The 26,066-nt window shown below is 39.5% G+C and overlaps 1 protein-coding gene across 4 annotated transcripts in view; it reads right to left on the minus strand.

Annotated features, from left to right (window-relative positions):
- SETDB1 (SET domain bifurcated histone lysine methyltransferase 1) overlaps positions 1 to 12,923 on the minus strand; it is a 30,300-nt gene extending 17,377 nt beyond the window's left edge. For 2 of the 4 annotated variants that reach the window (XM_029229011.1, XM_029229013.1), the window contains exons 1-3: positions 12,766 to 12,923; positions 11,591 to 11,861; positions 10,744 to 10,895 (exon numbers count right to left, since the gene is read on the minus strand). In XM_029229011.1, the coding sequence (XP_029084844.1) occupies positions 10,744 to 10,895; positions 11,591 to 11,850 (412 nt within the window). In that variant the 5' untranslated portion in view covers positions 11,851 to 11,861; positions 12,766 to 12,923. Of the gene's footprint in view, positions 1 to 10,743; positions 10,896 to 11,590; positions 11,862 to 12,765 lie in introns of those variants that run through there. The other 2 variants (XM_029229012.1, XM_029229014.1) reach the window with 2 other exon arrangements.
- Between the last annotated feature and the right edge of the window lie 13,143 nt (positions 12,924 to 26,066).

The raw sequence follows: 26,066 nt of genomic DNA on the forward strand, positions 1-26,066 counted from the left end.
AACATTATTGATAACAACTGAAAACTAGATATAGATATACATATCTATGTGAAAGTACCAAAAGCATTTAGAAAGATACACAGCAAATAGGTAACAGTGCTTACCTGGGGATAAAGTACTGGGACAGGTGATATTCTGTGGGATTTTCAAATATTTGAATTCTCTCTTTTTAAATTTATTTATTTTTATTTTTTGGCTGCATTGGGTCTTTGTTGCTGTGCGTGGCCTTTCTCTAGTTGCGGTGAGCGGGGGCTACTCTTCGTTGCGGTGCATGGGCTTCTCATTGTGGTGGCTTCTCTTGTTGAGGAGCACAGGCTCTAGGCGCTTGGGCTTCAGTAGTTGTGGCACACGGGCTCAGCAGTTGTGGCTCGCGGGCTCTAGAGCACAGGCTCAGCAGTTGTTGCACATGGGCTTAGTTGCTCCACGGCATGTGGGATCTTCCCAGACCAGGGCTCGAACCCGTGTCCCCTGCATTGGCAGGTGGATTCTTAACCACGGCGCCACCAGGGAAGCCCAAATATTTGAATTCTTATAACAATAACTTATGGGTTATTTGAACGATTTGAAAAGTGAAATACAGTCAGTGAATTAAGCAAAAATGTTTCTTCTTGAGTAGTGCTCTCCAACAGAACTTCCTGCCATGATAAACATGTTCTGTATCTACACTGCCTAATATGTTAAAATTTGGCTACTAAGCACCTGAAATGAACTTTAAATTTTACTAAAAATTTTTTTAAAATCAGGTATAATTCACATACCAAGAAATTTACCCATTTAAAATGTTTAATTCAGTGGTTTTTAGTGTATTCACAAGGTTGTACAACCAACACCACTATCTAATTCTAGAACATTTTCATCACCCTGAAAAGAAACCCCACTAATGAGGATGGGGTTTCTTTTCGGAGTGATGAAAATACCCATTAGCACTCACTCCCCATTCCACCCTTCCCACAACCCCCAGCAAACATTAATCTACTTTGTGTCTCTATGGATTTGCCTATTCTGGATATTTCATATAAACAGAGTCATATTATATGTGGTGCATCATATCAGATTCATCTATGTTGCAACATTTATCAGCACTTCATTCCTTTATATGATTGAATAATATTCCATTGTATGGCTATGCCATATTTTATTTATCCATTCTTCAGTTGATGGACATTTGGGTTGTTTCCGCTTTTTGGCTGTTATGAATAATGTTGATAGGCACATTTGAACATCAGTTTTTATGTGGGCATATGTTCTCATTTCTCTTGGGTATACGGCTAGGAGTGGAATTGCTAGGCCATAACGTTTAACCTTTTGAGGAACTGAAAGATTTGTCCAAACTGGCTGTACCATTTTACATTCCCACCAGCAATTTAGAGGTTTCCAATTTCTCCACATCCTTGTCAACACTTATTACTGTCTATCTTTTCAATTACAGCTATCCTAATAAGTATAAAGTAGTTCTGACTTGCATTTCCTTAACAACTAATGATGTTGAACATCTTTTCATATACTTATTGGTCATTTTCACATCTTCTTTGAAGAAATATCTATTCAAATCTTTTGCCCATTTTTAATTGGGTCATTTGTCTTTTTATTCTTGAGTTGTAAGAGTTCTTTATACATTCTGGAAAATACTAGGCTTCACATTTCACATAATATATTTTTTTATTTTTGGTCACACCACGTGGCTTGTGGGATCTTAGTTCCCTGACCAGGGATTGAACCTGGGCCCTTGGCAGTGAAAGTGTGGAGTTCTAACCACTGGACTGCTAGGGAATTCCCACATTTCACATAATTTAAATAGCCACGTGTGGATAGTGGCTACTGTATCGTACAGTGAAATTTTAGATATTTATAACATATATTTAAAAATGGGGGGACTTCCTTGGTGGTCCAATGGTTAAGAATCCACCTTCCAACGCAGGGGACGCTGGTTTGATCCTGGTCGGGGAACTAAGATCCCACATGCTGTGGAGCAACTAAACCTGCACACTGCAACTACTGAGCCCGTGCGCTCTGTAGCCCGCGCACCACAACTAGAGAGAAGCCCGCATGCTGCGCCGAAAGATCCCGCATGCTGCAATGAAGATCCCACAAGCCACAACTAAGACCTGACGCAGCCAAATAATAAATTAAAATTAAAAAAGGAAGGCAATGGTGGTAATCATTTTGCAATAAACATACATATCAAATCATTATGTCTTATACCTTAAACTAATACTATATTATTTGTCAATTATATCCAATAAAACTGGGGGGAAAAAGTAGCAAAAATAAATAAATAAAAAAATGGAAAGCAATGTACATTTCTGAAAATAACAAAAATAGTTAAATAAACTACAACATATCTAAATGAGGTTCATAAAGAATCTTCAATAACACGAGGCAATGCTAATGATATATATTAAGTTTTAAAAGTTAGGATACAAAATTATTTATTTGATATGAACTCAACCTTGGAGAGAATACACAGACACACCTGTACATGTGCACACATTCCTCAAAGAACTGTGACTATGGCATATGATTAATATCTGTTATCTTAGAACTCCACAACTGTAAAAGGCTTCAAAACACATGTTCTATATTTGAGGACAAATTAAGGACGGACGGTTATTAATCTTGCAGGGATTTTTACCTTTAAAATATATTTAGATACATTCATGTGGTAAAAAATTCAAACATTATAAAAGGACACACAATCAAAAATAAGTCTCCCTCCTGCCCCTGCTTCTCGTTACTTGCCTCAGAAATAACCAATATTAACAGTATCTTTTGCAGCCAAAGACATTCTGCAAAGTTACATATGTATTCTATCCTGCCTTCATCCTTTTACTCACACTCAACATGCAGGTTTTTTTTTTTTGCGGTACGTGGGCCTCTCACTGTTGTGGCCTCTCCTGTTGCGGAGCACAGGCTCCGGACTCACAGGCTCAGCGGCCATGGCTCACGGACCCAGCCGCTCCGCGGCATGTGGGATCTTCCCGGACCGGGCACGAACCCGTGTCCCCTGCATTGGCAGGCGGACTTTCAACCACTGCACCACCAGGGAAGCCCGCAGGTTTTTTAAAAAATAAATTTATGTATGTATGTCTGCCCGCACTGGGTCTTTGTTGCTGTGCACAGGCTTTCTCTATTTGTGGCAAGCGGGGGCTACTCTTTGTTGCAGTGCACGGGTTTCTCATTGCAATGACTTCTCTTGTTGTGGAGCATGGGCTCTAGGTGTGCGGGCTTCAGTAGTTGTGGCACACAGGCTCAGTAGTTGTGGCTCACGGGCTCTAGAGCACATGCTCAGGAGTTGTGGCACATGCGCTTAGTTGCTCCATGGCATGTGGGATCTTCCTGGACCAGGGCTCGAACCCGTGTCCTCTGCACTGGCAGGCAGATTCTTAACCACTGTGCCACCAGGGAAGTCCCAACATGCAGTTTTTTTGTTTTTATTTTTGGCTGCATCGGGTCTTAGTTGCAGCACGCGGGATCTTTGTTGTGGCATGCAGGATATTTCGTTATGGTGCGTGGGCTCTTCGTTGCGGCACACGGGATTCTCTAGTTGTGGTGCACAGGCTCCATAGTGTGCATGCTCTAGAGCTCGTGGGCTCTGTAGTTTGCCGCACGCGGGCTCTCTGGTTGAGGCACACAGGCTTAGCTGCCCCACGGCATGTGGGACCTTAGTTCCCCAACCAGGGATTGAACCTGCATCCCCTGCATTGGAAGGCGTATTCTTAACCACTGGACCACCAGGGAAGTCCCCTTCATGCAGTTTTTATGTTGCTTTTTATCTCCACACTTAAAATTACTAGGAAAGTATTCCCTATCAGGACCTACAAATCTGATTCTTTTTTCCCCCAATTTTTTTTATTGTGGCAAAATATACGTAACACAGAATTTACCATCTTAACCATTTTTAAGTGCACAGTTCAGTGGTATTAAGTACATTCATGTCACTGTGCAACCATTACCATCAGTCATCTCCAGAACTCTAAGTCACCAAGTTAAGACATGAGGAACAGGACAGAGGGAGCATGAGGGAGTATAGTCATCTGTACGAAAGGTCTGAATTAAATGTCCAGCTTTGCTAAAAACATAAGCAGAAACTTTACACCAATAAATTGAATACTTAAGAAAAAATATAAATTACCAGAAAATTACAAGTTACCAAATCTGACTCAAAGAAATAGAAAAGCTTTGCACAAAGTAAACAGATACCTAGATGGCTTCACAGGCAAATTCTATCAAACACTCAAGGAATACATAATTCCAATTTTGCAAACACTTCCCAAGAATTAAAAGAAGAAATACTGCCTATTCCATTCTACAAGGCCATCAAAATCTCAATATTAAAATCACAGAAGGGTAGTACCAAAAAAAAAAAAATTATTGGCCTATCTCTGTTATAAAAGTGAAGATGCAAAAATCCTAAATATCAGCACAACAAATCCAGAAATGTTTAAAAATGATATATTTAGTTGGAGTCATCCAAGGACTATAAGGCTGGAAAACTTAGTGATTTAAAGAAAAATATTCACATAGTAATTTTACTAGCTATATAAGGTATGTCCAATAAAATCAACATCTACTCATGATAAAAACTCCCAGCAAACTAAAAATATGGGACAAGTTCTATTACCTGACAAATGACATCTTCGAAAACCTGTAACAAGCAATCAGCCTTAATAGTGTAAGATGAAAACATGCCCTTTAAAACAAGCCACAAGGGCCGCTCTCGCCTTCTCCACACTCTGTCTGTGGAGTGTGTTTCTCTCTAAATAAATCCACTTCTTACCTATCAAAAACAAAACAACCAAAAATAACCACCACACAAGCCACAAGACAAGGAAGTCCTTGTCATCATCATCACTCCCATTTAACATTATAATAAAGGTCTTAGCTGGTGAAATATGACAAGAAAAACAAGACTTATCTGCCATAAGTATAGGAAAGGAGGAAAAACTGCAATTATCTTCAGATGACAGTCTACATAGAAAACTTAAATGAAATCATAGAAATAAAAATTTAGTAAGATTGTCAGATACAAAAATCTATATGCAAAGGTCAACTGCATGTCTATATACCAGCAGCAACTAGTTGGAAATATATTTTCTTTTTTTTTTAAAAGAAGGATATTAATTTATTTATTTTTGCTGTGTTAGGTCTTCGTTTCTGTGCGAGGGCTTTCTCTAGTTGTGGCAAGCGGGAGCCACTCTTCATTGCGGTGCGCGGGCCTCCCACTATCGCGGCCTCTCTTGTTGTGGAGCACAGGCTCCAGACGCGCAGGCTCAGTAGTTGTGGCTCACGGGCCTAGTCGCTCCGCAGCATGTGGGATCCTCCCAGACCAGGGCTCAAACCCATGTTCCCTGCATTAGCAGGCAGACTCTCAACCACTGCACCACCAGGGAAGCCCCTGGAAATGTATTTTCTTAAAAAAGATATTTTTTGTGGCTACTGAAAATGGTAGTTGGGAATAAATCTGACAAAAGACGTGCAAGCTTTCCGTGGAGAAAATTAATCAACCCTCCTGAAAAATGTTAAAGACTACATAAATGATCTTTGTATAGGGGAGTCAAATACTATGAAATTATCAACTATTCCTAAATTAATCTTGCGATAATGTCAATGGTTTGGGGGTTTTTATTGGTGGGGGGGAAGTGGGGAACATGACAAGCTAACTCTCAAATATAAATATAAGCACAACAGGTGAAAAAGAACCAAGACATCTGTGAAGAAGAACAAGAAACTGAGGTTACTAGAGTTAAAAGATATTATAAAGCCACAGTGATAGGCTCTATAGAGTTGAAACAGGAGGAAATGACAGACCAGTGAAACAGAACAGAAAGTCCAGAAACAAACCCACACAAATATATGGAAATAATTTATGATAGAGTAGGCAATGTAAATCAATAGGAGGGGACGCATTTCAATAATGGTGCTGGAAAACTGTTTAAGAACAATATGAAAAAAATAAAAAAATAAATTCCATTTGGAATTAAGACTTAAATGTGAAAGACAAAACTATGAAACTTTCAAAGGCAATGTAAAAGAAGATCTTTATAGACTCAGGGCAGTAAGGATATAAAAAGCAATGACCATAAAAGAAAATGTTAACATTAGAACTTCTGTTTATTAACAAATAACATAAAAAGTAAAGACAAAACATAAGGTTGGAGTGATATGTGCATTTTATAACTGCAAAGGATTAGTAATTATAATTATAGGAATAATAGGTAGACTTCCTATGAATTAAAAAAAACAGCTGAGCAAATGAGCAAGATACATGAACAGACGTAACAAAGAAAACCTACAGATGACTCACAAACACATGAAAAGATTCCCAAGTTCATCTGCAGACAGGGAAATCAAATTTTAAAATGAGAGTGCTAAGTGTTGTCAAGGATGTGGAACACAGGCCACTCTCAGCCACTGGTGGTATAAATATAAATTGGCACAATCACTTTGGAAAGCTGTTTGGTCACTAATTATCCAGCAAGGTTGAAAATTCTATATCCTAAGAACTAGCAACTCCACTCTTACAGTACCCTAGGATATCCTAAAAAGATTCTTGCACATGTGCATCAAGAATCATTTACAAGAATATTTAGGGCATTATTTACAATTGCAAAAAAACTGAAAACAAATGAAATGTCAACTGTTCGGAGACTAGATAAACTGTGGCATATTCACATAATGGAACACCATATTGCAGTAGCAACCAAACCAAGCATTACACATCAGCATGATGTTGAAGAAGTCATGGAAGAATGCATACAGTGTCTAAGATTCCATTTATACAGTTCAAAAACAGGCAAAACTACAGCACTTCTGGTAATAGTGATGTGACAAGATTGGACAATCCCCCTATGCAGAAAACAAGTATAAAACTGGACAAAATTGTCAAAAGCAATCATTTCAGGACTTCCCTGGTGGTGCAGTGGTTAAGAATCCCCTTCCCAATGCATGGGACTGATCCCTGGTCTGGGAAGATCCCACATGCCGCAGAGCAACTAAGCCCATGCACCACAACTACTGAGCCCATGCACCGCAACTACTGAAGCCCGTGCGCCTAGCGCCCGTGCTCTGCAACAAGAGAAGCCACCACAGTGAGAAGCCCACGCACTGCAATGAAGAGGAGGCCCAGCTCGCTGCAACTAGAGAAAGCCTGTGCAGCAACGAAGATCCAATGCAGCCAAAAAATTAAAAAAAAATCATTTTAGGACACTGGAAATTTGACCAAAGGCAAAAAATAGATTGATAAGTATCCCTGAAAAACTGCTAAAGCTTCTGGTAACAAAGGTGGGAATCTATGGATCTCTTGCCTGGGGCAGCTCCCATCCCTGCTCCACCTCTAGCTTGGTGGGCAAAAACTGTAGCTTTATCACTGAGGTGCTAGCCATAACAAGCAGATTTGCTAATTTGAGGTTGTAGCTCTTGTTTAGGGTAAGCGGCAAATCAGTAAATTTAACCAGGAGATTCTGAAAATGAGAGAGTCACAGACAGCCTTAGATAAATTCTCTATACATTTTTGGGTGACTGCTAAAACATGCATATGCAAAGAGGACCCAAGAGTGCCTGGTTAAAAAGGAAACCCAAGGTCAAAGAAAAAAATCACAAAGGAAATTAAAATTTATGAGTTACATGAAAATGAAAATTCAACATAAAAATTTATGAGATGCAGTAAAGCATGCTCAGAGGGAAATTTATAGCTTTAAATGTTTATATTAGAAAGAAAGAAAGGTCTAAAGTCAATAGTCTCAGCTTTGACTTTAAGAAACTAGAAAAAGAAGAGCAAATCAAACCCAAAAAAAGTGGAAGGAAGAAAATAGAGATTAGAGTAGAAATCGATGAAATAGAAAACAGAGCAACAGTAGCAAAAATAAATCAATGAATCCCCAATACTGGTTCCTTGTAAAAGAACAAAAATTGATAAACCTGTATCTAGACTAATCAAGAAAAAAAAGAGGAGATCTAAATAACCAATATCAGGAATGAAAGGGACATCACTACAGAACCTACAGAAATTAAAAAGGATCATAAGGGAATACTATGAACAACTTTATGGCAATAATTTAGACAACTTTGATAAAGTGAACAAATTCCTAGAAAGACACAAATGAACAAAATCAACTTGAGATGAAATAGAAAATCTAAATAGATATTTCAGGTAAAGAAAATGGATTAGTGATTATATTAAAATAGATATATCAGGTAAAGAAAATGGATTAGTGATTTATCTTCCCACGATAAATTCAATGTGATATCCTGGATTGGATCCTGGAACAGAAAAAGTCCAGAAATTGAATAAAGTCTGGAGTTTAGATAAAAGTAATGTACCAATGTTTGTTTCTTAGTTTTGACCAATATATACCATGGTAACATTAACATTAGAAGAAACTGGTGAAAGGTATGCAGGAACTCTCTATTACCTTTGCAATTTTTCCATAAATCTAAAATGATTCCAAACTAAAAAGCTTACTTAAAAAATATCTTTCCACGAAGAAAAGTCCAGGCCAAGATGGTCTCATTGCTTAATTTATCAAACATTTAAGGAAGAAATAATACCATTCCACACAACTCAGAGGAAGGAACACCTCCCAACTCATCTTATAAGGCCCATATTACCCTGCTACCAAAGCCAAAGACATCACAATAAAACTACAAACCAATAGCCCTCAAACATATGTGCAAAAATTGTTAAAACATTTGCAAATCCAATACAGCAACATATAAAAAGGATTATACACTAAGACAAAGTGGCGGGTGGGGATGGGAGAGTTATTCCAGGAACAAAAGATTGGTTTAACATATAAAAAATAATTATTGTAATACATCCTATTAATAGGATAAAGGACAAAAGCCATATGATCACCTGAGGACAACAGAGAAAAAGTAGCTGACAAAATCTGAAATCGAATCCAGCTATTATAAAAACTCTCAGCAAACTAGGAATAGAAGCAACTTCTCTGAACCTGATAAAGGATACCTACAGCTCACATCATAATTAATGACTAAACATAAAATGCTTCCCTGATAAAATCAGGAACAAGGAAGGGATGTCTGCTCTTTTTTTAACATCATACTGGAGGTTCTAGCAAACATAATAAGGCACGGGAAAAACACAAGACATCCAGATTAGAAAGGAAGAAGTAAAATGACTATTTGCAGACAACATGGTCTAATGTATAGAAAATCCTAAGGGAGCCACAAAAAACTTCTAGGAAACTGATAAGCTGATGCTAAAATTTATTTAGATTATATATGAAATACAAATGAATTTGGAGGACTTTCACTAAGTGATTTTAATACTTACTGTAAAGCTACAGTAATTAAGACAGTGTGGTGCTGGTATAAAAATAAACATTTAGTTCAATGTGACCCTCAACTACAACATATAGCCAGCTGATTTTTGAATACCAAAAGAATAGTCTTTTCAACCAATGGTGGTGGAACAACTGGATAGCCATAAGCAAAACAAACCAACCAACTACCCTCAGCTCTTAAGTTAAGAATGTTTATTCTTCAAAAGACACCATTAAGAAAATGAAAAGACCACATCTGGGAAAATGTTTGTAAAATAGGTCTGATAAATGAATCGTACCTAAAGTATAGTAAGTCAGAAGACTTATATATATTGACTTAGAAAAGTCAATAATAAAAAGACAATCCAATTTTTTAAAAAAGGCAAAACTATTTGAATAGCTATTTCCTCAAAGAACATACATAAATGGCAAATAAGTATGTGAAAAGATGCTCAATGTCTTTAGGAACATGCAAACTACAATCACAATGTGAGGGAGTCCCCTAGTGGCCTAACAGTTAGGATTCCGGCTTTCACTGCTGTGGCCTGGGTTCAGTCCCTGGTTGGAGAACAGAGATCCCACAAGCCACGCAGCATGGCCAAAAAAAAAAAAAGCTACAATCCCACTTTGCTAGTGGAAATGTAAAATGGTATGGCCACTATGGAAAACACAACAGCGATTTCTTAAAAACTCAAGCATGCACTTACCTAAGACTTAACCAATTCCACGCCTAGGTGGAGTATCCAACAGACATGAAACATAATGTGGACATTAAGACTTACACACCAGGGACTTCCCTGGTGGCGCAGTGGTTAAGAATCCACCTGCCAATGCAGGAGACACGGGTTTGATCCCTGGTCTGGGAAGATCCCAAGTGCCACGGGGCAACCAAGCCTGTGCGCCACAACTACTGAGCCTGCGCTCTACAGCCTGCGAGACACAACTACTGAAGCCCGTGTGCCTAGAGCCTGTGCTCCGCAACACAGAAAAGCCACCACAATGAGAAGCCCGCACACCGTAACAAAGAGCCTAGCTCCCGCTCGCCACAACTAGAGAAAGCCTGTGCGCAGCAACGAAGACCCAACACAGCCAAAAATAAATTAATAAACTAAAAACAAACAAATAAAAAACTGTTAAAGAATAGACAAAACCAAATAATCTGTTTTGAGATATATACATAGGTGCTAATGCCACCTATAAAGAAAAACAAGGGAGTTCAGAATACAGGTTACATAGAATGGGGAAAGGAGAATAATTCAATCAGGAAGTAGCAATAAGTGAAAATCTATGATATCAATACTAACAATCTTCTATTTTTTTTCTGTAACAGACAAGTCCAACAGTTAGGAATATGGAGTTAGTAAGAATGGTTTCTCCTCTCTTTTATCTTCTATTTGCTCATCTTCCCACGTTTCAATTTTAATCCTGAGATTTTCCCGTCCATAGCCTCATTTCTTACCTGAATCAATACTGAGGACATCATCGTCTTCATCAGGAATCTCAATTATTTCTGTAGGCCGGGAAGCTTCATCTTCAGAACTACTGTCCCGGTACTGTAGTCCCAGTTTGGAGTAAAAGTCCTTCACCAAAGACTCACAATTAGTCACTGCCCTAATATTGGAACACACATAGAAAAGGTCAAAGCCAGCAGAAGCAGGTGTAAAAGCTATTAGAATTTATATATATTTCAGTATACACTGACCTCTATTTAAACAGGCCATATTCCAAAGTGTCTCTGTTTTGAATTTTAAATGCTTATCCCATAGAAAAATGTTTAAATAGTGGTTTCCAGACTAGTTCTTCAAAAATCCAAAATAAGCCCAAAGCACGGTCCTTTCAACCTTACCTCATTATTTACCTTGTTGTTATTTGAAAATATGTTCTAAGTGACAACTAGGGCAGGAGAAACAAATCTTCTGGGGGTTTAGGAGTAGAAACAGGGCTCTAGGAACTTACTAAAGCTTCGCAGTTACATAAAACAGCAAGTTTTTATAATATGCACTCCCCAGATGATTCTACTAAGAAAACAAAACAATTGCTCTGAAGTAGAGTGAAGTATAAAGAAGGGGAAGGGAGTCAAGACTTGGACTCCCCTACTGTTGAGCATATTAGCCTCTGATAGATGAATATTATATTATATGGGTGGTTGTGAGGTCACATTATGGCTCTTCACCCTTGAGGAAGAGTAAGATTCTACATATCTGTACCTTCTAAAGTACAAAGTGTACAATGTCATGAACAATTATACTACTTTAAAAATGTCTGCCAATAGGTAGATTTCCTCCTATTTCCTATGTGGTTCTTACCTGGATGCATCATCAAACAGCTGGTCAACATGGGCCACCTCAGATTCCTTCTGTATTACCCATGTCTCCAACTCTGCTAGCTGCTTCTTGCGCTGCTGTATACAGTCCATCTTTTCCAGTTCTTCATCAATGAACTGCCGAAGTTCCTCCATAGAGATACCCAGCTCCTCAACCACTGCTTGTTGCAGCTCTGCAATCTCTTCAGACTCCACTGCAGCTGTTGCTGCATCCAAACCAATGCACCCAGGGAGGGAGGACATACTGTTGTCCTCTACATGGAGCAGGAAACTAGAATTACTTTTGGAGTTATTATGACTGCAATAGAGAATTTCAGTCCCCTAATAAAACTCATTCCTACTCTGCTACTTGTTACTCAAATATATGTAGTTAGTTCTCTTTCCCCATTCTCCAGTATCTGAAGCTGAGATTTTGTAGAGTTCTCATCTCCTGTAGGCTATAGACTATAGGCCTGAATAAAATGCAAAAGTTTGAGAGGGCACGGGAGACATATATTATGCAACAGGGAGCTACTGAAAACAATGTTTTAGGAAACTGAAGAGAACCAGTTTATTGAGGAAGATATTTCTGTGGCCTGTGTTCTTTAACTGACTAATGAGATAAATCTTTGTTTGCACGCTCTGCCTAATTTGAACAAATACTCCCCACCTGGAGGGGAGGGTTTGGTCTACAACTCCCTAATTCGTTGTTTTCTCTTTAATTACTTTTCCCTTTACATTACTTTGCTTTTGTGTGGAAATTTTCTGTTTGAAAAGTATAATACTTAAGGACAGAAAAGCTTGCAGCAAAGAGGTTTCCCCAAAGTAAAAGGAAATAAAGCAATTTGGGAATAAACCGTGGCTACCTAAAATCGACAATTCAAATACTCCCACATACAACTCACATTGGTGTTAACTGCTTTTTTTATCAAACGGTTAAAGCAAAACTGATGCCATAATGCCGTGCGACCCCAGCGCCAGTTCTCACTGACTCCATTTTTCTTTGGCCCACACACCGCCCCACCCCCGCGCTATCCATTTTAGGGGTGCGTCCCACCCACCCGCAAACCCAGCTCAACCCCGCCCCCGCTAGTCTCCCGGGGAAGACCTCCTTCCCACCCTCGCCCGACCTCCTACCACAAACAAAACATTCCATACAAGCCCTTGGTCTCCAAATACCTCAATTAACAGTATTTCCCACACCTCCCAGCTTCCAGCTATGAAGGCTCTTTCTCACCAAACAGACTCACGACTCAGGGGTCGGCCTCTGTAGGAAAGAACGAAACCAAAGGGAAAAGGGAGCAGGGGGAGGGGAAGAAGCGTGAGGGAGGGAAGGGGAAGCAAAAAAAAAAAAAAAAAAAAAAAAAGAAGACGCCGGAAGCAAACCTGAGGTGCCGTTCCGGTCGCCGCGACGGTAGCCTGACGGGGTCAAACCCAAAGGTACAGGGTAACCCTCAAAGGCTGGGCAAACTCAGGCGAGTACGCATGCGTCGAGGCAGAGCCTTCCAGGGCACACGTGAGAAACGACCGGTCGGGTAAAGTGGGCGTGGCCTAGAGTATATTACAGAAGCTCCGCCTCTTCCACCACCCCCAATTGGTGGCAGCAATACTAAGTTTATTGTGTAAAGGCTCAGTTGGCAAACACTCTTAGGTTTAGAATTGTTTCTCACTTTTACTTGAGTTTGTTTTATTACGTAAGTTGTACAAATTGTAACAAGTCGAATATTAAGTTGTAATAAGAAAAATATGAAAATTTCCTCTCCACCCCATCACTTAACCATCCCTGCTCCTTTGAGATAAAACAGCTTACTTTTCTAGGCCTGGGTGTACAAGGTCAAACATGTGGATTTTTTTTGTTATGTTTTGTTTTCATTTAGCATGTGGACATCACATGAAATCAATAAAAAGGATAAAAGTTGTCTTTTTAACAGTTGCATAATATTTCATAATATGGCTAAACCATATTTAGGAATTTAGATTGTTTTCAATTTTTAGGCACTACAAATAACTCAACAATAAACATTAACATCCGTTTGCAGTAGTACTTTAATTTCTGTGAAAGAGATTCCCCAAAATGGAATCTGAGTAAAAAAATAATGTACTTTCTCCCATTTTTATTAGGATCTGCTGTCAAATTACTTTTCAAAAGGTTGAAACAATTTTTACTTCCACTAGCAAATCTGTGAAAGCATCTCTTTTCCCCACACCCTCATTAGGACTGTTTGTTAACTATTTATTTATTAAATTTATTTATTTATTTATTTGGTTGCACCAGGTCTTAGTTGCGGCAGGTGGGCTCCTTAGTTGTGGCATGTGAACTCTTGGTTGCCACATGCATGTGGGATCTAGCTCCCTGACCAGGGATCGAACCCAGGCTCCCTGCACTGGGAGCACAGAGTCCTATCCACTGCATCACCAGGGAAGTCACTGGTAACTGTTTAGTTTTTAAGAATTTGATATGTGTTTAAATAGTATCTGTATCAGGACAGACTGTGCTATGTGCAGAAACAACTCCAAAAGCTTAAAACAAAAACACATATTACTTGCTCACACCGCATAATCATCTCTAGAAAGTTGACAGTGGAGCTCTGCTCATGATAGCTACTCAGAAACCCAGGCTGATGAGCTGCCCTGCCAAAAGGAGAGAACACTAGAGGGTCTCACATTGGCAATTACAGTGACTCAGGACGCTACTTTTCAACTCATTGGCTTGAATGAGTCATAAGGCCCTACCCAAACACAAGGGGGCCAGGAAGAACAGTCACATCTCATCTCTGGAAGGAGGGAGAAGCAGATGTATTTGATGAATCAGCACTATTGACTACCACAGACTCTCATTATTGCTTTAATTTGTTCAGCTATATTTACACTAACTGCATCTAACTTCATTTAAAAAGTATAAACCAGAGACTCCTTTTTTTTTTTTGACCGTGCCGCATGCATGTGGGATCTTAGTTCCCCAACTAGGGATGGAACCCGTGCCCCCAGCATTGGAAGCCTGGAGTGTTAACCACTGGACCACCAGGGAAGTCCCCAGAACCTGCTCTGTAACACTGGAAATAGGGCCTGAGCATCCAGGATCATCAAAGTTTTTAAAATCCTCTCCGGGTAACCACACTTTCACCTATGCTCATATCACCTGCCCACCAGTTTCCTGGGACCACACTAAGTGCCTATTTCTAATTGTTAAGACACCAGGAATTGAGGTACAGAGAAGTAAATGTCTCCTCTAGATATTTGAAATTCAGAATATTCCAGACTCACCTCATGATCGTATTATTTTGTAACCTGAGCCAGAAATTTTAGACATATTACTCCTTATAAAACACACACACACACACACACACACACATACGATATCTATTGAGTGTTTACTTCATACCAGGCACTGTTCTAAGCACTTTACAGTCATTAATTTAATTCTCACAATAATCCTATGAGGTAGGAACTATTATTATTGTCTCCTTTTTTAAATTAAAAATTTTAAACTGAGGTATAACTGACTTACATTATGTTAGTTCCAGGTGTATCAAATAATTTTTTTGATATTTGTGTATATTGCAAAATGATCACCACAATAATTCTAGTTAACACGCTACCATACATAATTTTTTCTTGTGATGAGAAATTTTATGATTTTTTTCTTAGCAACTTTCAATTATGCAATACAGTATTATTAACTATAGTAGCCATGCTGTATATTACATCACCATGACTTCTTTTATAACTAGAAGTTTGTACCTTTCAACTCCCTTCACCCATTTCACCTAACCACCCCCCCACTCCCTGCCGTCTCTGGAAACCATCAATTTGTTCTCTGTACAAATTGGTTTTTGGTGGTCTTTATTTTTTTTTTAAGATTCCACATATAAATGAGATTATACAGTATTTGTCTTTCTCTGTCTGAATTACTTCAGTTAGCATTATGCCCTCAGGTCCATTCATATTGTCTCAAATGGCAAGATTTCATCCATTTTTATGGGTGAATAACATTCCATTGTATATATTATTGTCTCTTTTTTATGGATGAGAAAACTGAGGTACAGAATTAAATAAATTTCCCAAACCACAAAGTTAAAAAGTGTCAGAGCATAGCAGTTTGGCCTTACAGCTTGTGGTTTTAAACCTTTATACAATACAGCTTGTTTATCCTAGCTTATGAATGCTTTTTATATCTTTTCCCTCCTTTCTTTTCCTATTCTACTGCCTTTATTTTGTTCTTCTTTCTTTCTATTTTTTTTGGCCACACCACGCAGCATGTGGGATCTTAGTTCCCCAACCAGGGATTGAACTCGCTCCCCCTGCATTGGAAGCCTAGAGTCTTAACCACTGGACCACCAGGGAAGTCCCCTAGATCTTATTTCTTGCCAGGACAAAATAGTCTCCTAATTGATAGGCCTTACTGTAGATCAGTTCTATCAGTAGCTCTGATCACGTCACTCCCTTGCTTTAAAACTGTTTTCTTTATGTTTAAACTTTACAGTATAAAATTTGAGGCTCTTCATAATTTGGCCCCAATTTACCTCTCTGGCCATGTTTCCCATTTCTCCTTTCACACTCCTGATTATATGCTCTTTACACAACAATTTTATGCATTTCACTTTTATATCTTCATACTTTTGTTTACTGTGATCTATCTCCTGGAATGACCCTTCCCTTTCTGTTGGTGAAATATTAATTCTCTAAGGCCCAACTCAAATGTCTTCTCTGTGAAGTTTTCATAGACCAGAAGTTGTCAAACTTTAGTATGTATCAGAATCACCTGGAGGGCTTGTTAAACCACAGATTGCTGTCCCCACACCACGCTTGGAGTAGGTCTGGGTGGAGTCTGAGAATTTGCATGTCTAAAATTTTCCCAGTTGATGCCCATGCCATTGGTACTGGGACCAGAGTTTAAGAATCATTGTTCTAGGGACTTCCCTGGTGGCACAGTGGTTAAGAATCTGCCTGCCAATGCAGGAGACATGGGTTCAATCCCTGGTCTGGGAAGATCCCACATGCCACAGAGCAACTAAGCCTGTGCTCCACAACTACTGAGCCTGCGCTCTAGAGCCCGCATGCCACAACTACTGAGCCTGCGAGCCACAACTACTGAAGCCCGCACGCATGGACCCCCTACTCCGCAACAAAAGAAGCCACCGCAATGAGAAGCGCACGCACCACAAGGAAGAGTAGGCCCTGATCACTGCAATTAGGGAAAGCCTATGCGCAGCAACAAAAACCCCAACACAGCCAAAAAAAAAAAAAAAAAGAATCATTGTTCTAGACCATCATTTACCCCCTGCAGAATTAACTCTTGCCTCTGTTCTTCTGTTACCTTAGTTCCTTTCCACTTGTCTGTTATCTGTGTATGTGTGTTTCCTCTGCTGGTTTGAGATCATCTCAATGCTGAGTTCCTATATTAATGATCTTTGTTTCCCCTAGCAACTGACATATTGCCCCGTACATGCCGTGCTCTGTAATGTGTGATGATTAAAGGGAAATCTTTGCTCTGCCCTGATTATGTTTCTATTAGTTAGATTCGTTCAGCTTTCTGATGTGTGTGTGGGTGGGCTGGGGGTGGAAATGAGGAATGGGGATGTTGAAGAGAAACAGGAGCTATTTGGAGCATCACATTCCAGTCTGATTTCTTCATTGCCCTGAGGAGGTGAAGTGATCAGTTCAGTAGATCAGCAGTGGGACTCAGGGAAGTGTCTTCTAAGGACTTGTTGCTAAACATGCAATCAGGGAGCCTGCTAGAGAACCTAAATCTCTGGCCCCACTCCGGATGTACTGAATCAGAATCTGAATTTTAATAAGACGTCCAAGTAATTTGCTCACTAAAATTTGAGAAGCACTATAGGAAAGGCAGGTTTGAGCTGTATAATCCTTTTCAGGGCAATATTAGGGAGCCAAGCTCTGGCTTCGTTTTTTTTTAAGTACTGAAGACTAACTGTAGTCAGAGATGATGAGGCCCTGATATAAATGACTCACATTATTAAAATTTACAAATTATTGAAGTAGACAGCTTATTGTCAGCTTAATAATATGAAGTGATAAATAACTGATGCACCAATTGGAATGCTCATGTTGGTGTGCTCAGCATATTCACTCCTGTAATCTATTGTGATATGTTGAAAAATCACAACCATATGCTACTTAGTACTTGATCATGAGAAATCATAGTATGGGGTCCAGAACCTTGGAATGCCAAATGATCCTTTCCTTGGAGACAGACTTGGGGGAAATTAGATCATAATCTGAAGGTTACTGTGTGATCTCAGAATCAAAGCAAAGGAACATAGGGATTAAAAACTCAGAGGGTTTCAGGCATCAGGAAAGTATTGTACAGAAGCAAAATGGGGTGAGTGAGGACTGTGGTCACCTGGGAAATACGTGTCTCACCTACAGGGAGCAGTTGATGATATTTAGGTTTAGCTAATGTTTGTCCTGTGTCACACATGTCATGCTGCCAGATCTCCAATTTTTCAAGTGAACTTAAAAACCCGTATTTTTTTTTATGAAAGCTTCTGAGTTTTGAATATTGACAACTAATTCAAAAATTTTGTTAATTCTGCAATACTCTGAATCAGCAATTCAAATTCTAGGAATTAAAATACATACCTTTGAAATGACATACAGTGCTAAATTATCTTCTACAACATTGTTTGAAATAACAAAATATTTAGAAGCCAAATAAATTTTCATCAGCAAGTGTTGGTTAAACAAACTATGGCACACCGAAACAGGGGCATACTTCTCAGCTGTGTTTTTTAAAAAAGGCTAAGGAATCTCTTTGTGTATTAATATGAAGTGATCTTCAAGATACTTTATTAAATGAGAAAAACAAGTGCAGAACATGGTATACACCATGCTATTAGTTGTTAAACAATAGTAAAAATATACATTTTTATATATATACATAAAATATCACTGGATGGATACCTAAGAAATTAACACTGGTTGTCTCTGAAGAGGGCAAATGGAAGGGTGGGGGACAAGAGTGAGAGTAAGAGTTTTTACAGTACACCATTTTATACCTTTTGAATTTTGAAACATGAAAATAGATAGTTTATTCAAAAATATTACTTTAAAAATAAAAGGAAAAGAAGAATGTCTGGAAAGATACACATATATGCAAAAACAAACTACCTTAATTGCAGTTACCTCTAGAAAGAAGGATTGGGAAACAAGGCAATGTCTAGGAACTTTCTGCATTTTTATCCTTAGGTAATGATTGAAAAAAATTTTTTTTATTATGTGCATTTGTTACTTTTACAATAATAATTTTAAAATGTCAACTCAAAAAGCAAATATAAAACCCAACACATAACCACACATGCTTTGTAGATTACACTGGAGGGGGTCTGGCCCAATAAAACTTCTTTGCAGACCCACTGGATTTCTAAGCCGCCAGTTTAAGGTAAGTGAAAGGAATGTTTAAGGACACCAGATTAACAGAGGTAATGTGGGCAATAAAACCAGACAGACCCAAGGTCTGTGGGCTGCAGCTCCCTGAATCTCCACACCAAGGACTATCTGGCTACTGAGCCTAGAAATAATCAGCTGTCCGTCCAATGGCTAATTGCCTTCTTTCCTGAACAGCATTCACTCTGGCCCTGTGTGAGTTTGCCTTGGGTTGCTCCTCTTTCTCTGCTTCCACATATGCTCCGTTTCTTCTGACTGACGCACTTTTTTTTCCTTGGATAGGTTACTGGAGAAAGTAGGATAACAGTCAAACCTGTCACTCTCTAGTGACTATATATGGATGCTCTCATTAACCATGTGTTTGTCTTGCATTTTATTTTAGAAGGTGGAGAAAAGGTTGATTTCTGAGCTTCTGGAGGGAAACACATGTAACCCTCAAGTACTGCTTCAATCTTAATCTGCTTTCATTTTACCCTGACCTGCACCTTGTCCTGAATTTCTTTTCAGCCAATAAGGGTACAATCATCTCTTGCTCTCTTTCTCCAGTTTAACCAATACAGCATCATCTGTTCTGGTGAAGGCAAAGTCTAGTATCTCCAGTGGAAGGCTCCAGTTTCCCTGCCTCCATTTTCAAATAATCCTGAGCATTTACTCATGCCAAGCAGGGGGGCAGTCCTGCTTCCAGGAATCAGGAACACAGACAATTATCAAGTCTCTGCTAACAGTGCATGGCTAGAGTTATGTCTCCATACCATTTCGTATTGCTGCTAAAGCCTGGTCCAGCATGGTCCCAAGGATACAAGTCTCCTCTGAAGTGACTGCATGCTGGTACAAGTCCCTGCACAAGCCCAAGTGATGCCCCACACTTAGATTCCAGGGTTACAACTCTCTTAGTTCACATTCCCATGCGAGGTCACTGTTGCCTAGAACATTTGGCCAGCCTGGCTGGACTTGAGAGCTTTAGTCTCTATTATTTACTGTGCTAGAACCAATTCTCTTCAGCCAAACCCGTGCTGAGCCTTGGTCAGTGGCCTAGATGCCTCCTTTCCTTCTAATGAATTCTCTTATAGACTTTCCTGCCGGTTAGCCCTAGTTCACTCTACCCAATTTCCATTAACTTCAGACTTTGGAGAGTAGGCATTATGATTTCCTTCTCTTTTCTCTTAAAAGGTCCTCATCATCATCATCATCATCATGTATTATATATGAACTTCCTGTGACTCTGCCATAACAAATTATCACAAACTAGGTGGCTTAAAGCAATAGAATTTTGTCCCAGAGTTCTGGAGCCTAGAAGTCCAAAATCAAGGTGTTGGCAGGGCTGCACTCCCTCCAAAGGCTCTGGGGAGAATACTTCCTTGCCTCTTCCAGCTTCTGATGGCTCCCACCAAGGATTCTTTAGCTGTGGTTGCAGAACTCCAGTCTCTGCTCTCATCTTCACATGACCTTTTCATCTCTCTCTCTCTGTGTCTTCTCTTCTGTCTTTTATAAAGACAATTGTCATTGGATTTAGGGCTCACCCCACTAATCCAGGTTGAGTTCATCTTGAGGTCCTTAACTTTCCATTTGCAAAGACCCTTTATCCAAATAAGGTCACATTCATAGATTTCAGGGGTAAGGACATGGACATATCATTTTGAGGGCCTCTTTTCAACCCGCTAGACGTTATTTTATAAATGAGGAAATGTAGGCTGAGGGAGATTAAGAGGCTCACCCAAGGCAAATTTGTTCCCCTCTACCACAGAGCTCTGCCTGCTTGAGAAGGGCATCAGCTTTTTTTTTTTTCTCTTTTGGCTGCGTTGGGTCTTCGTTGCTGCGCACGGGCTTTCTCTAGTTGCGGCAAGTGGAGGCTACTCTCCATTGCGGTGCGCGGGCTTCTCATTGCGGCGGCTTCTCTTGTTGAGGAGCTGGGGCTCTAGGCGCATGGGCTTCAGTAGTTGTGGCATGCGGGTTCAGTAGTTGTGGCTTGCGGGCTCTAGAGTGCAGGCTCAGTAGTTGTGGCGCATGGCTTAGTTGCTCCCCGGCATGTGGGATCTTCCCGGACCAGGGCTTGAACCCGCATCCCCTGAACTGGCAGGCAGATTCTCAACCACTGTGCCACCAGGGAAGCCCCGGATCATCACCTTTTATAAAACCTCACACACTAAAAAGGTCCTGTAAGGCTCTTATCTTATAAGGTACCTGCTGGCCTTATATTTGCATAACTAAAGGTACTTCCTAGGGCCACCTCTAGGAGGGCTTCTAGTTTTAGATGCACCTTACCAAGCATCATGATATTATATTACATTACCTCATAAAATTATGGCCAACTTTCTTATCTTAAGAATATTAGATACTGGAGGATTGAAACCCATGGCCTTATTTTTTATTTTATTTATTTATTTTTTTCTGTACGCAGGCCTCTCACTGTTGTGGCCTCTCCCGTTGCAGAGCACAGGCTCCGGACGCACAGGCTCAGCGGCCATGGCTCATGGGCCCAGCTGCTCCGCGGCATGTGGGATCTTCCCGGACTGGGGCATGAACCCATGTCCCCTGCATCGGCAGGCGTACTCTCAACCACTGCACCACCAGGGAAGCCCATCATGGCCTTATTTTAATCAATAAGTTCAACCTGTCTCTGTCCCACTTTGGTAACTATTTCCCTGAATAGGAACAACACAGACTGGCTTGTGTTTCATCCTTGTTATTATTCTCAACTTAACCTCATGTGCCTATTGTGGAATGCAAGAGTGAGAAGGCTGAGAAATAGGGAGGTGAAATAATAAAAAGTCTGTTTCATAAATGTCTGTATAAAAGATTTCATATCTCCTGTGAAGGAAGGTCTACCAAGCTTTTTCATAGTTCAGCTCAAAGATGATTCTGTGGCTGTGGAGCTGGCCTCATAGGGATTCTTCACCAACCTGGCACACCGAAAAATCATCACCATTAGGAACAAAAAAAGAAGAACAACAAAGGCAATGGCAAAGCCTTTGTCTACATCAACACTGCTGGACAGGCTTGAATCATCCATGAGAACACACACCTCTTTACCCTTGTCCAGCTGTAGCTACTTCCTCAGGAATGTCTTCAGATTTGTCATATTCCTAGACAAAATAGGATAAAACAAGTTTACTGGTTTGTATATGTATATATGTATTTTCTTAATAATGCTATGCTGAAACCAGAGGGTTTTCAAAAAAAAATTAGCAAGATTTATTTGAGGCACTTGTGAAACTGATAACATTAGTATAGGTGACCTTCAAGAAATACACATATGCAAAAGCGGAAGAAATACTCCAAGGCAAAACATGAGCAATTATGTGTATCTCAGAAATCAACCGGGGCTTCCTTGCTCTGTTAAATCCAGGTAAAATTGTCTTGAACACCCCAGTTCTGTGTTAAGTCCAAATCGTTCTCTAATATTTATTCAAATTCTGAGTACTTACTCTAAGTAATTTCTTGTAGGGTCTTAACTTAGTAGGTATGAACATAAAATTGTTTTATGTTTTCTAATCACTATGTGCTGTCATTCCCATGTCTTAATTAAAAATCAGGTATGTCGCAGAAGTGATCAGTTTCAGTTATTAAAAAAACTTAATCGGACTTCCCTGGTGGTCCAGTGGTTAAGAACCTGAGCTTCCAATGCACATGGTGCAGGTTCGATCCCTGGTCAGGGAACTAAGATCCTACATGCTGTGTGGTGCAGCAAAAAAACCCCAAAAAACAAAAGACAGCTTAATCCACCAAAACAATACTGAAAAGAACAAAGTCAGAGGACTCCCTCTTCTCAATTTCAAAACTCACCATAAAGCTACAGTTATTGAGATAGTGTCATATTGGCATAAGGATAGACATATAGATCAATGGAATAGAATTGAGAGTACAGAAATAAACTCATATATGTATTGTCAACTGATTTTTGAGAAGGGTGCCAATACCATTCAATGAGGAAAGAAAACAAATGGTGCTTGGACAACTGAATAGCCATATGCAAAAGAATGAAGTTGGACCCTTTCTTCACACCATATATAAATATTAACTCAAAATAGATCAAAGACCCAAATGTAAGAACTAAAACTATAAAACTCAGAAGAAAACAAAGGGGTAAATTTTCATAACTTTGGATTTGGCAAAGGATTTTTAGATATGACATCAAAATCACAGGCAACAAAAGAAAAAAATAGATAAATTGGACTTCTTCAAAATTTAAAACTTTTGAGCTTCAAAAGACACTATCAAGAAAGTGAAAAAACCCACACAATGGAAGAAAATGTTAGCAAATCTTATATCTGATAAGGGATTTGTATCTAGAATATCTAAAGTATTCTTACAACTAAATAATAACACAACCCAATTAAAAATTGGGCAAAGGATGTAAATAGATATTTCTCTAAGGAAGATATACAAATGGCCGATAAGTACATGAAAAAATGCTCAACATCATTAGTCATGGGGAATTACGCTAATCAACAGGCATAAAGTTTCAGTGAAGCAAGATGGATAAGCTCTAGAGATCTGCTGTATGACATTGCACGTGTAGTTAATGATAATGTATCATACACTTAAAAATTTGGTAAGAAGGTATATCTCATGTTAAGTGTTCTTACCATAGTAAAACAAAATTTGAAAATAGAAAGAAAGAAAAGAGGTTGGCTGAAGCAGCCTGTGGCAGTAGAGAAGAAGGCAGTGTTGAGATTGAATTGATCAAGGGGGTTTTTTTTTTTTTCTTGAGGACCAGATATGGACCACAGATAGGGACCAGCCTGGGGGTCACATAAAAGAGGATCTAGCCCAACAGAGCTTCTTGCTAAGATGACAGTTACTTTAATAGAAAATGGCTGGAGGTGAACTCGGATTCAGCATTGTAACGACCAGTCAGAGGAGAAATATTGACCTGGAGGGATCTGCAGTTAGATAACCCTAGTGAGGGAATTTCTGGGGAGCTCACGAAAAGCACATCATGAGTGAAAGAGTCCTGAACATCATCCAAGCCTAGAGAGAAAAAATGCCAATAGATTTGTTGTGAAAAATGGTTTAATGGGTCTTTTGGTGACACATAGAGAAAACTAAAATATTGTTTTATAAAAGATTAATTGGGATGGTGAGGAGATAAATTGCTCTGTGAAACAATATCAAGAATTGCGTTCATAATGGGCAGAGTTGTACCTTGGCAGAGAATTGTAAGGAAGTGTCCCTAAACTGAAGATGAGAGAAAAACTAGTCTGGTAGCTGGAAAATGGGGCAAGATTGGTAGATATTTGTACCGTCTTTAAGATATGTATCTCATTTATGTATGTATTACATTCTTTATGTGCCTTATCCTTTCTACAGTGCAGAGTCATGTGTATTTTTGCGTTCCACATTTCAGTGGCTTATCACTCTCTACCTCTGTTAATATCCTTTCGGGCCTACTTCCCAAATATGTCTCAGATCAATTCCCTTTTCTTTATCCCTTATGTGCTCTAGGCCATCAAATGCCAGACACCTGCAAATACTCTCTGATCTCCTGAAAACACTCTTATTCTCCTCCAAACCACAAAGCAATCTTTAACAAATGTAAATCAATCAGTCTGCTGATTAAAATCCTTCAGCAGCTTCCCATTGTCTTCAAACTTCTTGATGGGGTTTCAAGGCTGTTCACGATTTGGTCTCATCTTGTTTCCTGCCACTCCCTTCTTTGTACTTTTTTACCCAGCAATGCTGGGCTTCTCACAGTTCCATGAGTTTTGCATGATCCTCCTTTGCCTCCATCCCTTTTCTATTAACATTATCTTTGCATTACTCCCATCCTTCTATATTCAACTTTTAGGCCTTAGCTTAAATGTTAATTTCCTAGGGAGATATTCTAGTAACATTCACTATAGTTTATTATAGTTAGTTTCTGTCTTCTCTGATAAAATAGTAATCCTACATGAGACTAAAGACCCTATATAATTTGTTTTTTTTGTTTTTTTTTTTTTTTGCGGAACGCGGGACTCTCACTGTTGTGGCCTCTCCCGTTGCGGAGCACAGGCTCCAGACGCGCAGGCTCAGCAGCCATGGCTCACGGACCCAGACGCTCCGTGGCATGTGGGACCTTCCCGGACCGGGGCACGAACCCGTGTCCCCTGCATCGGCAGGCGGATTCTCAACCACTGTGCCACCAGGGAAGCCCTATAATTTGTTTATTTATCTAAAAGTCTGGCATACATTAGATGTTCAGTAAGTATCTGTTCAATGAATGACAGTAGCACTACACTTTGTAAAGATGCTCATTGAATGAATGAATGACTTTGAGAATGTGGCACTGAAGAAAGGAGAAGACTGTTGCTGATGTAAAAGGATAGTGTTAGCAGAGTGGTAAAGAAGGAATCCAGACTTTAGTGGATTAAGCAGGAAAGGGCAGTGAGGAAATGAAGACACCAAGATTTTAAATCGTTTATGAGGAGTTCATCTAGGAAAGAAAGAATAGCAGCTAAAAGCCTATTGTAGAATCAAACGAGGGATTCCTTTTCAAAGGCAGAATGGAAAGGTATCAGGTAGGATGTTTTTGGTTGCAAGAGACAGAGAAGTCCACTTAAGTGAGATTAAATAATACATGAAATTTATTGACTTATAAGACTGAAGTCCAGAGTAAGGATAACTTTAGGTATGGCTGGATCCAGAGATTCAAGGCGTTATCAGGGTTCTGCCTTTATATATCTACCTTTCTTCTATGTTGATTTTATACCCAGGCTGGCTTCCCTGTTGTAACAAGAATGGCTCCAGAAAATCCAGACCTCACATATTCCCCTTTCATATTATCTCCTCTTCATCAATTCCAGAGGAAGAAAGAACACTTTTATATCTGTCAGGATTCTTGTTTGCAAGCGATAGAAACAGGGTTTCCTTTACTTAAGCAAAAAAGGGTATTTATTATAAAGAGATCAGGTGGCTTCCAGAATCAAGCAGAAGGAGAACTGGTCCTATAAAACAAGCAGAAGCCAAGAGAGGCCAGGCATTGGGAACCACAGCCAAGGTCAGCACAGGAAAAGTCTGGTTAGGGCACTGTCGGCACTGGACACTACCACAATTGGACACTGCTGTTGCTGAGCACTGCTGCTACTGTCATTGGA

Source organism: Monodon monoceros, unplaced genomic scaffold, assembly GCF_005190385.1.
Source record: "Monodon monoceros isolate NGI ecotype Baffin Bay Population unplaced genomic scaffold, NGI_Narwhal_1 Super_Scaffold_18, whole genome shotgun sequence".
NCBI classification, from domain to species: domain Eukaryota; kingdom Metazoa; phylum Chordata; class Mammalia; order Artiodactyla; family Monodontidae; genus Monodon; species Monodon monoceros.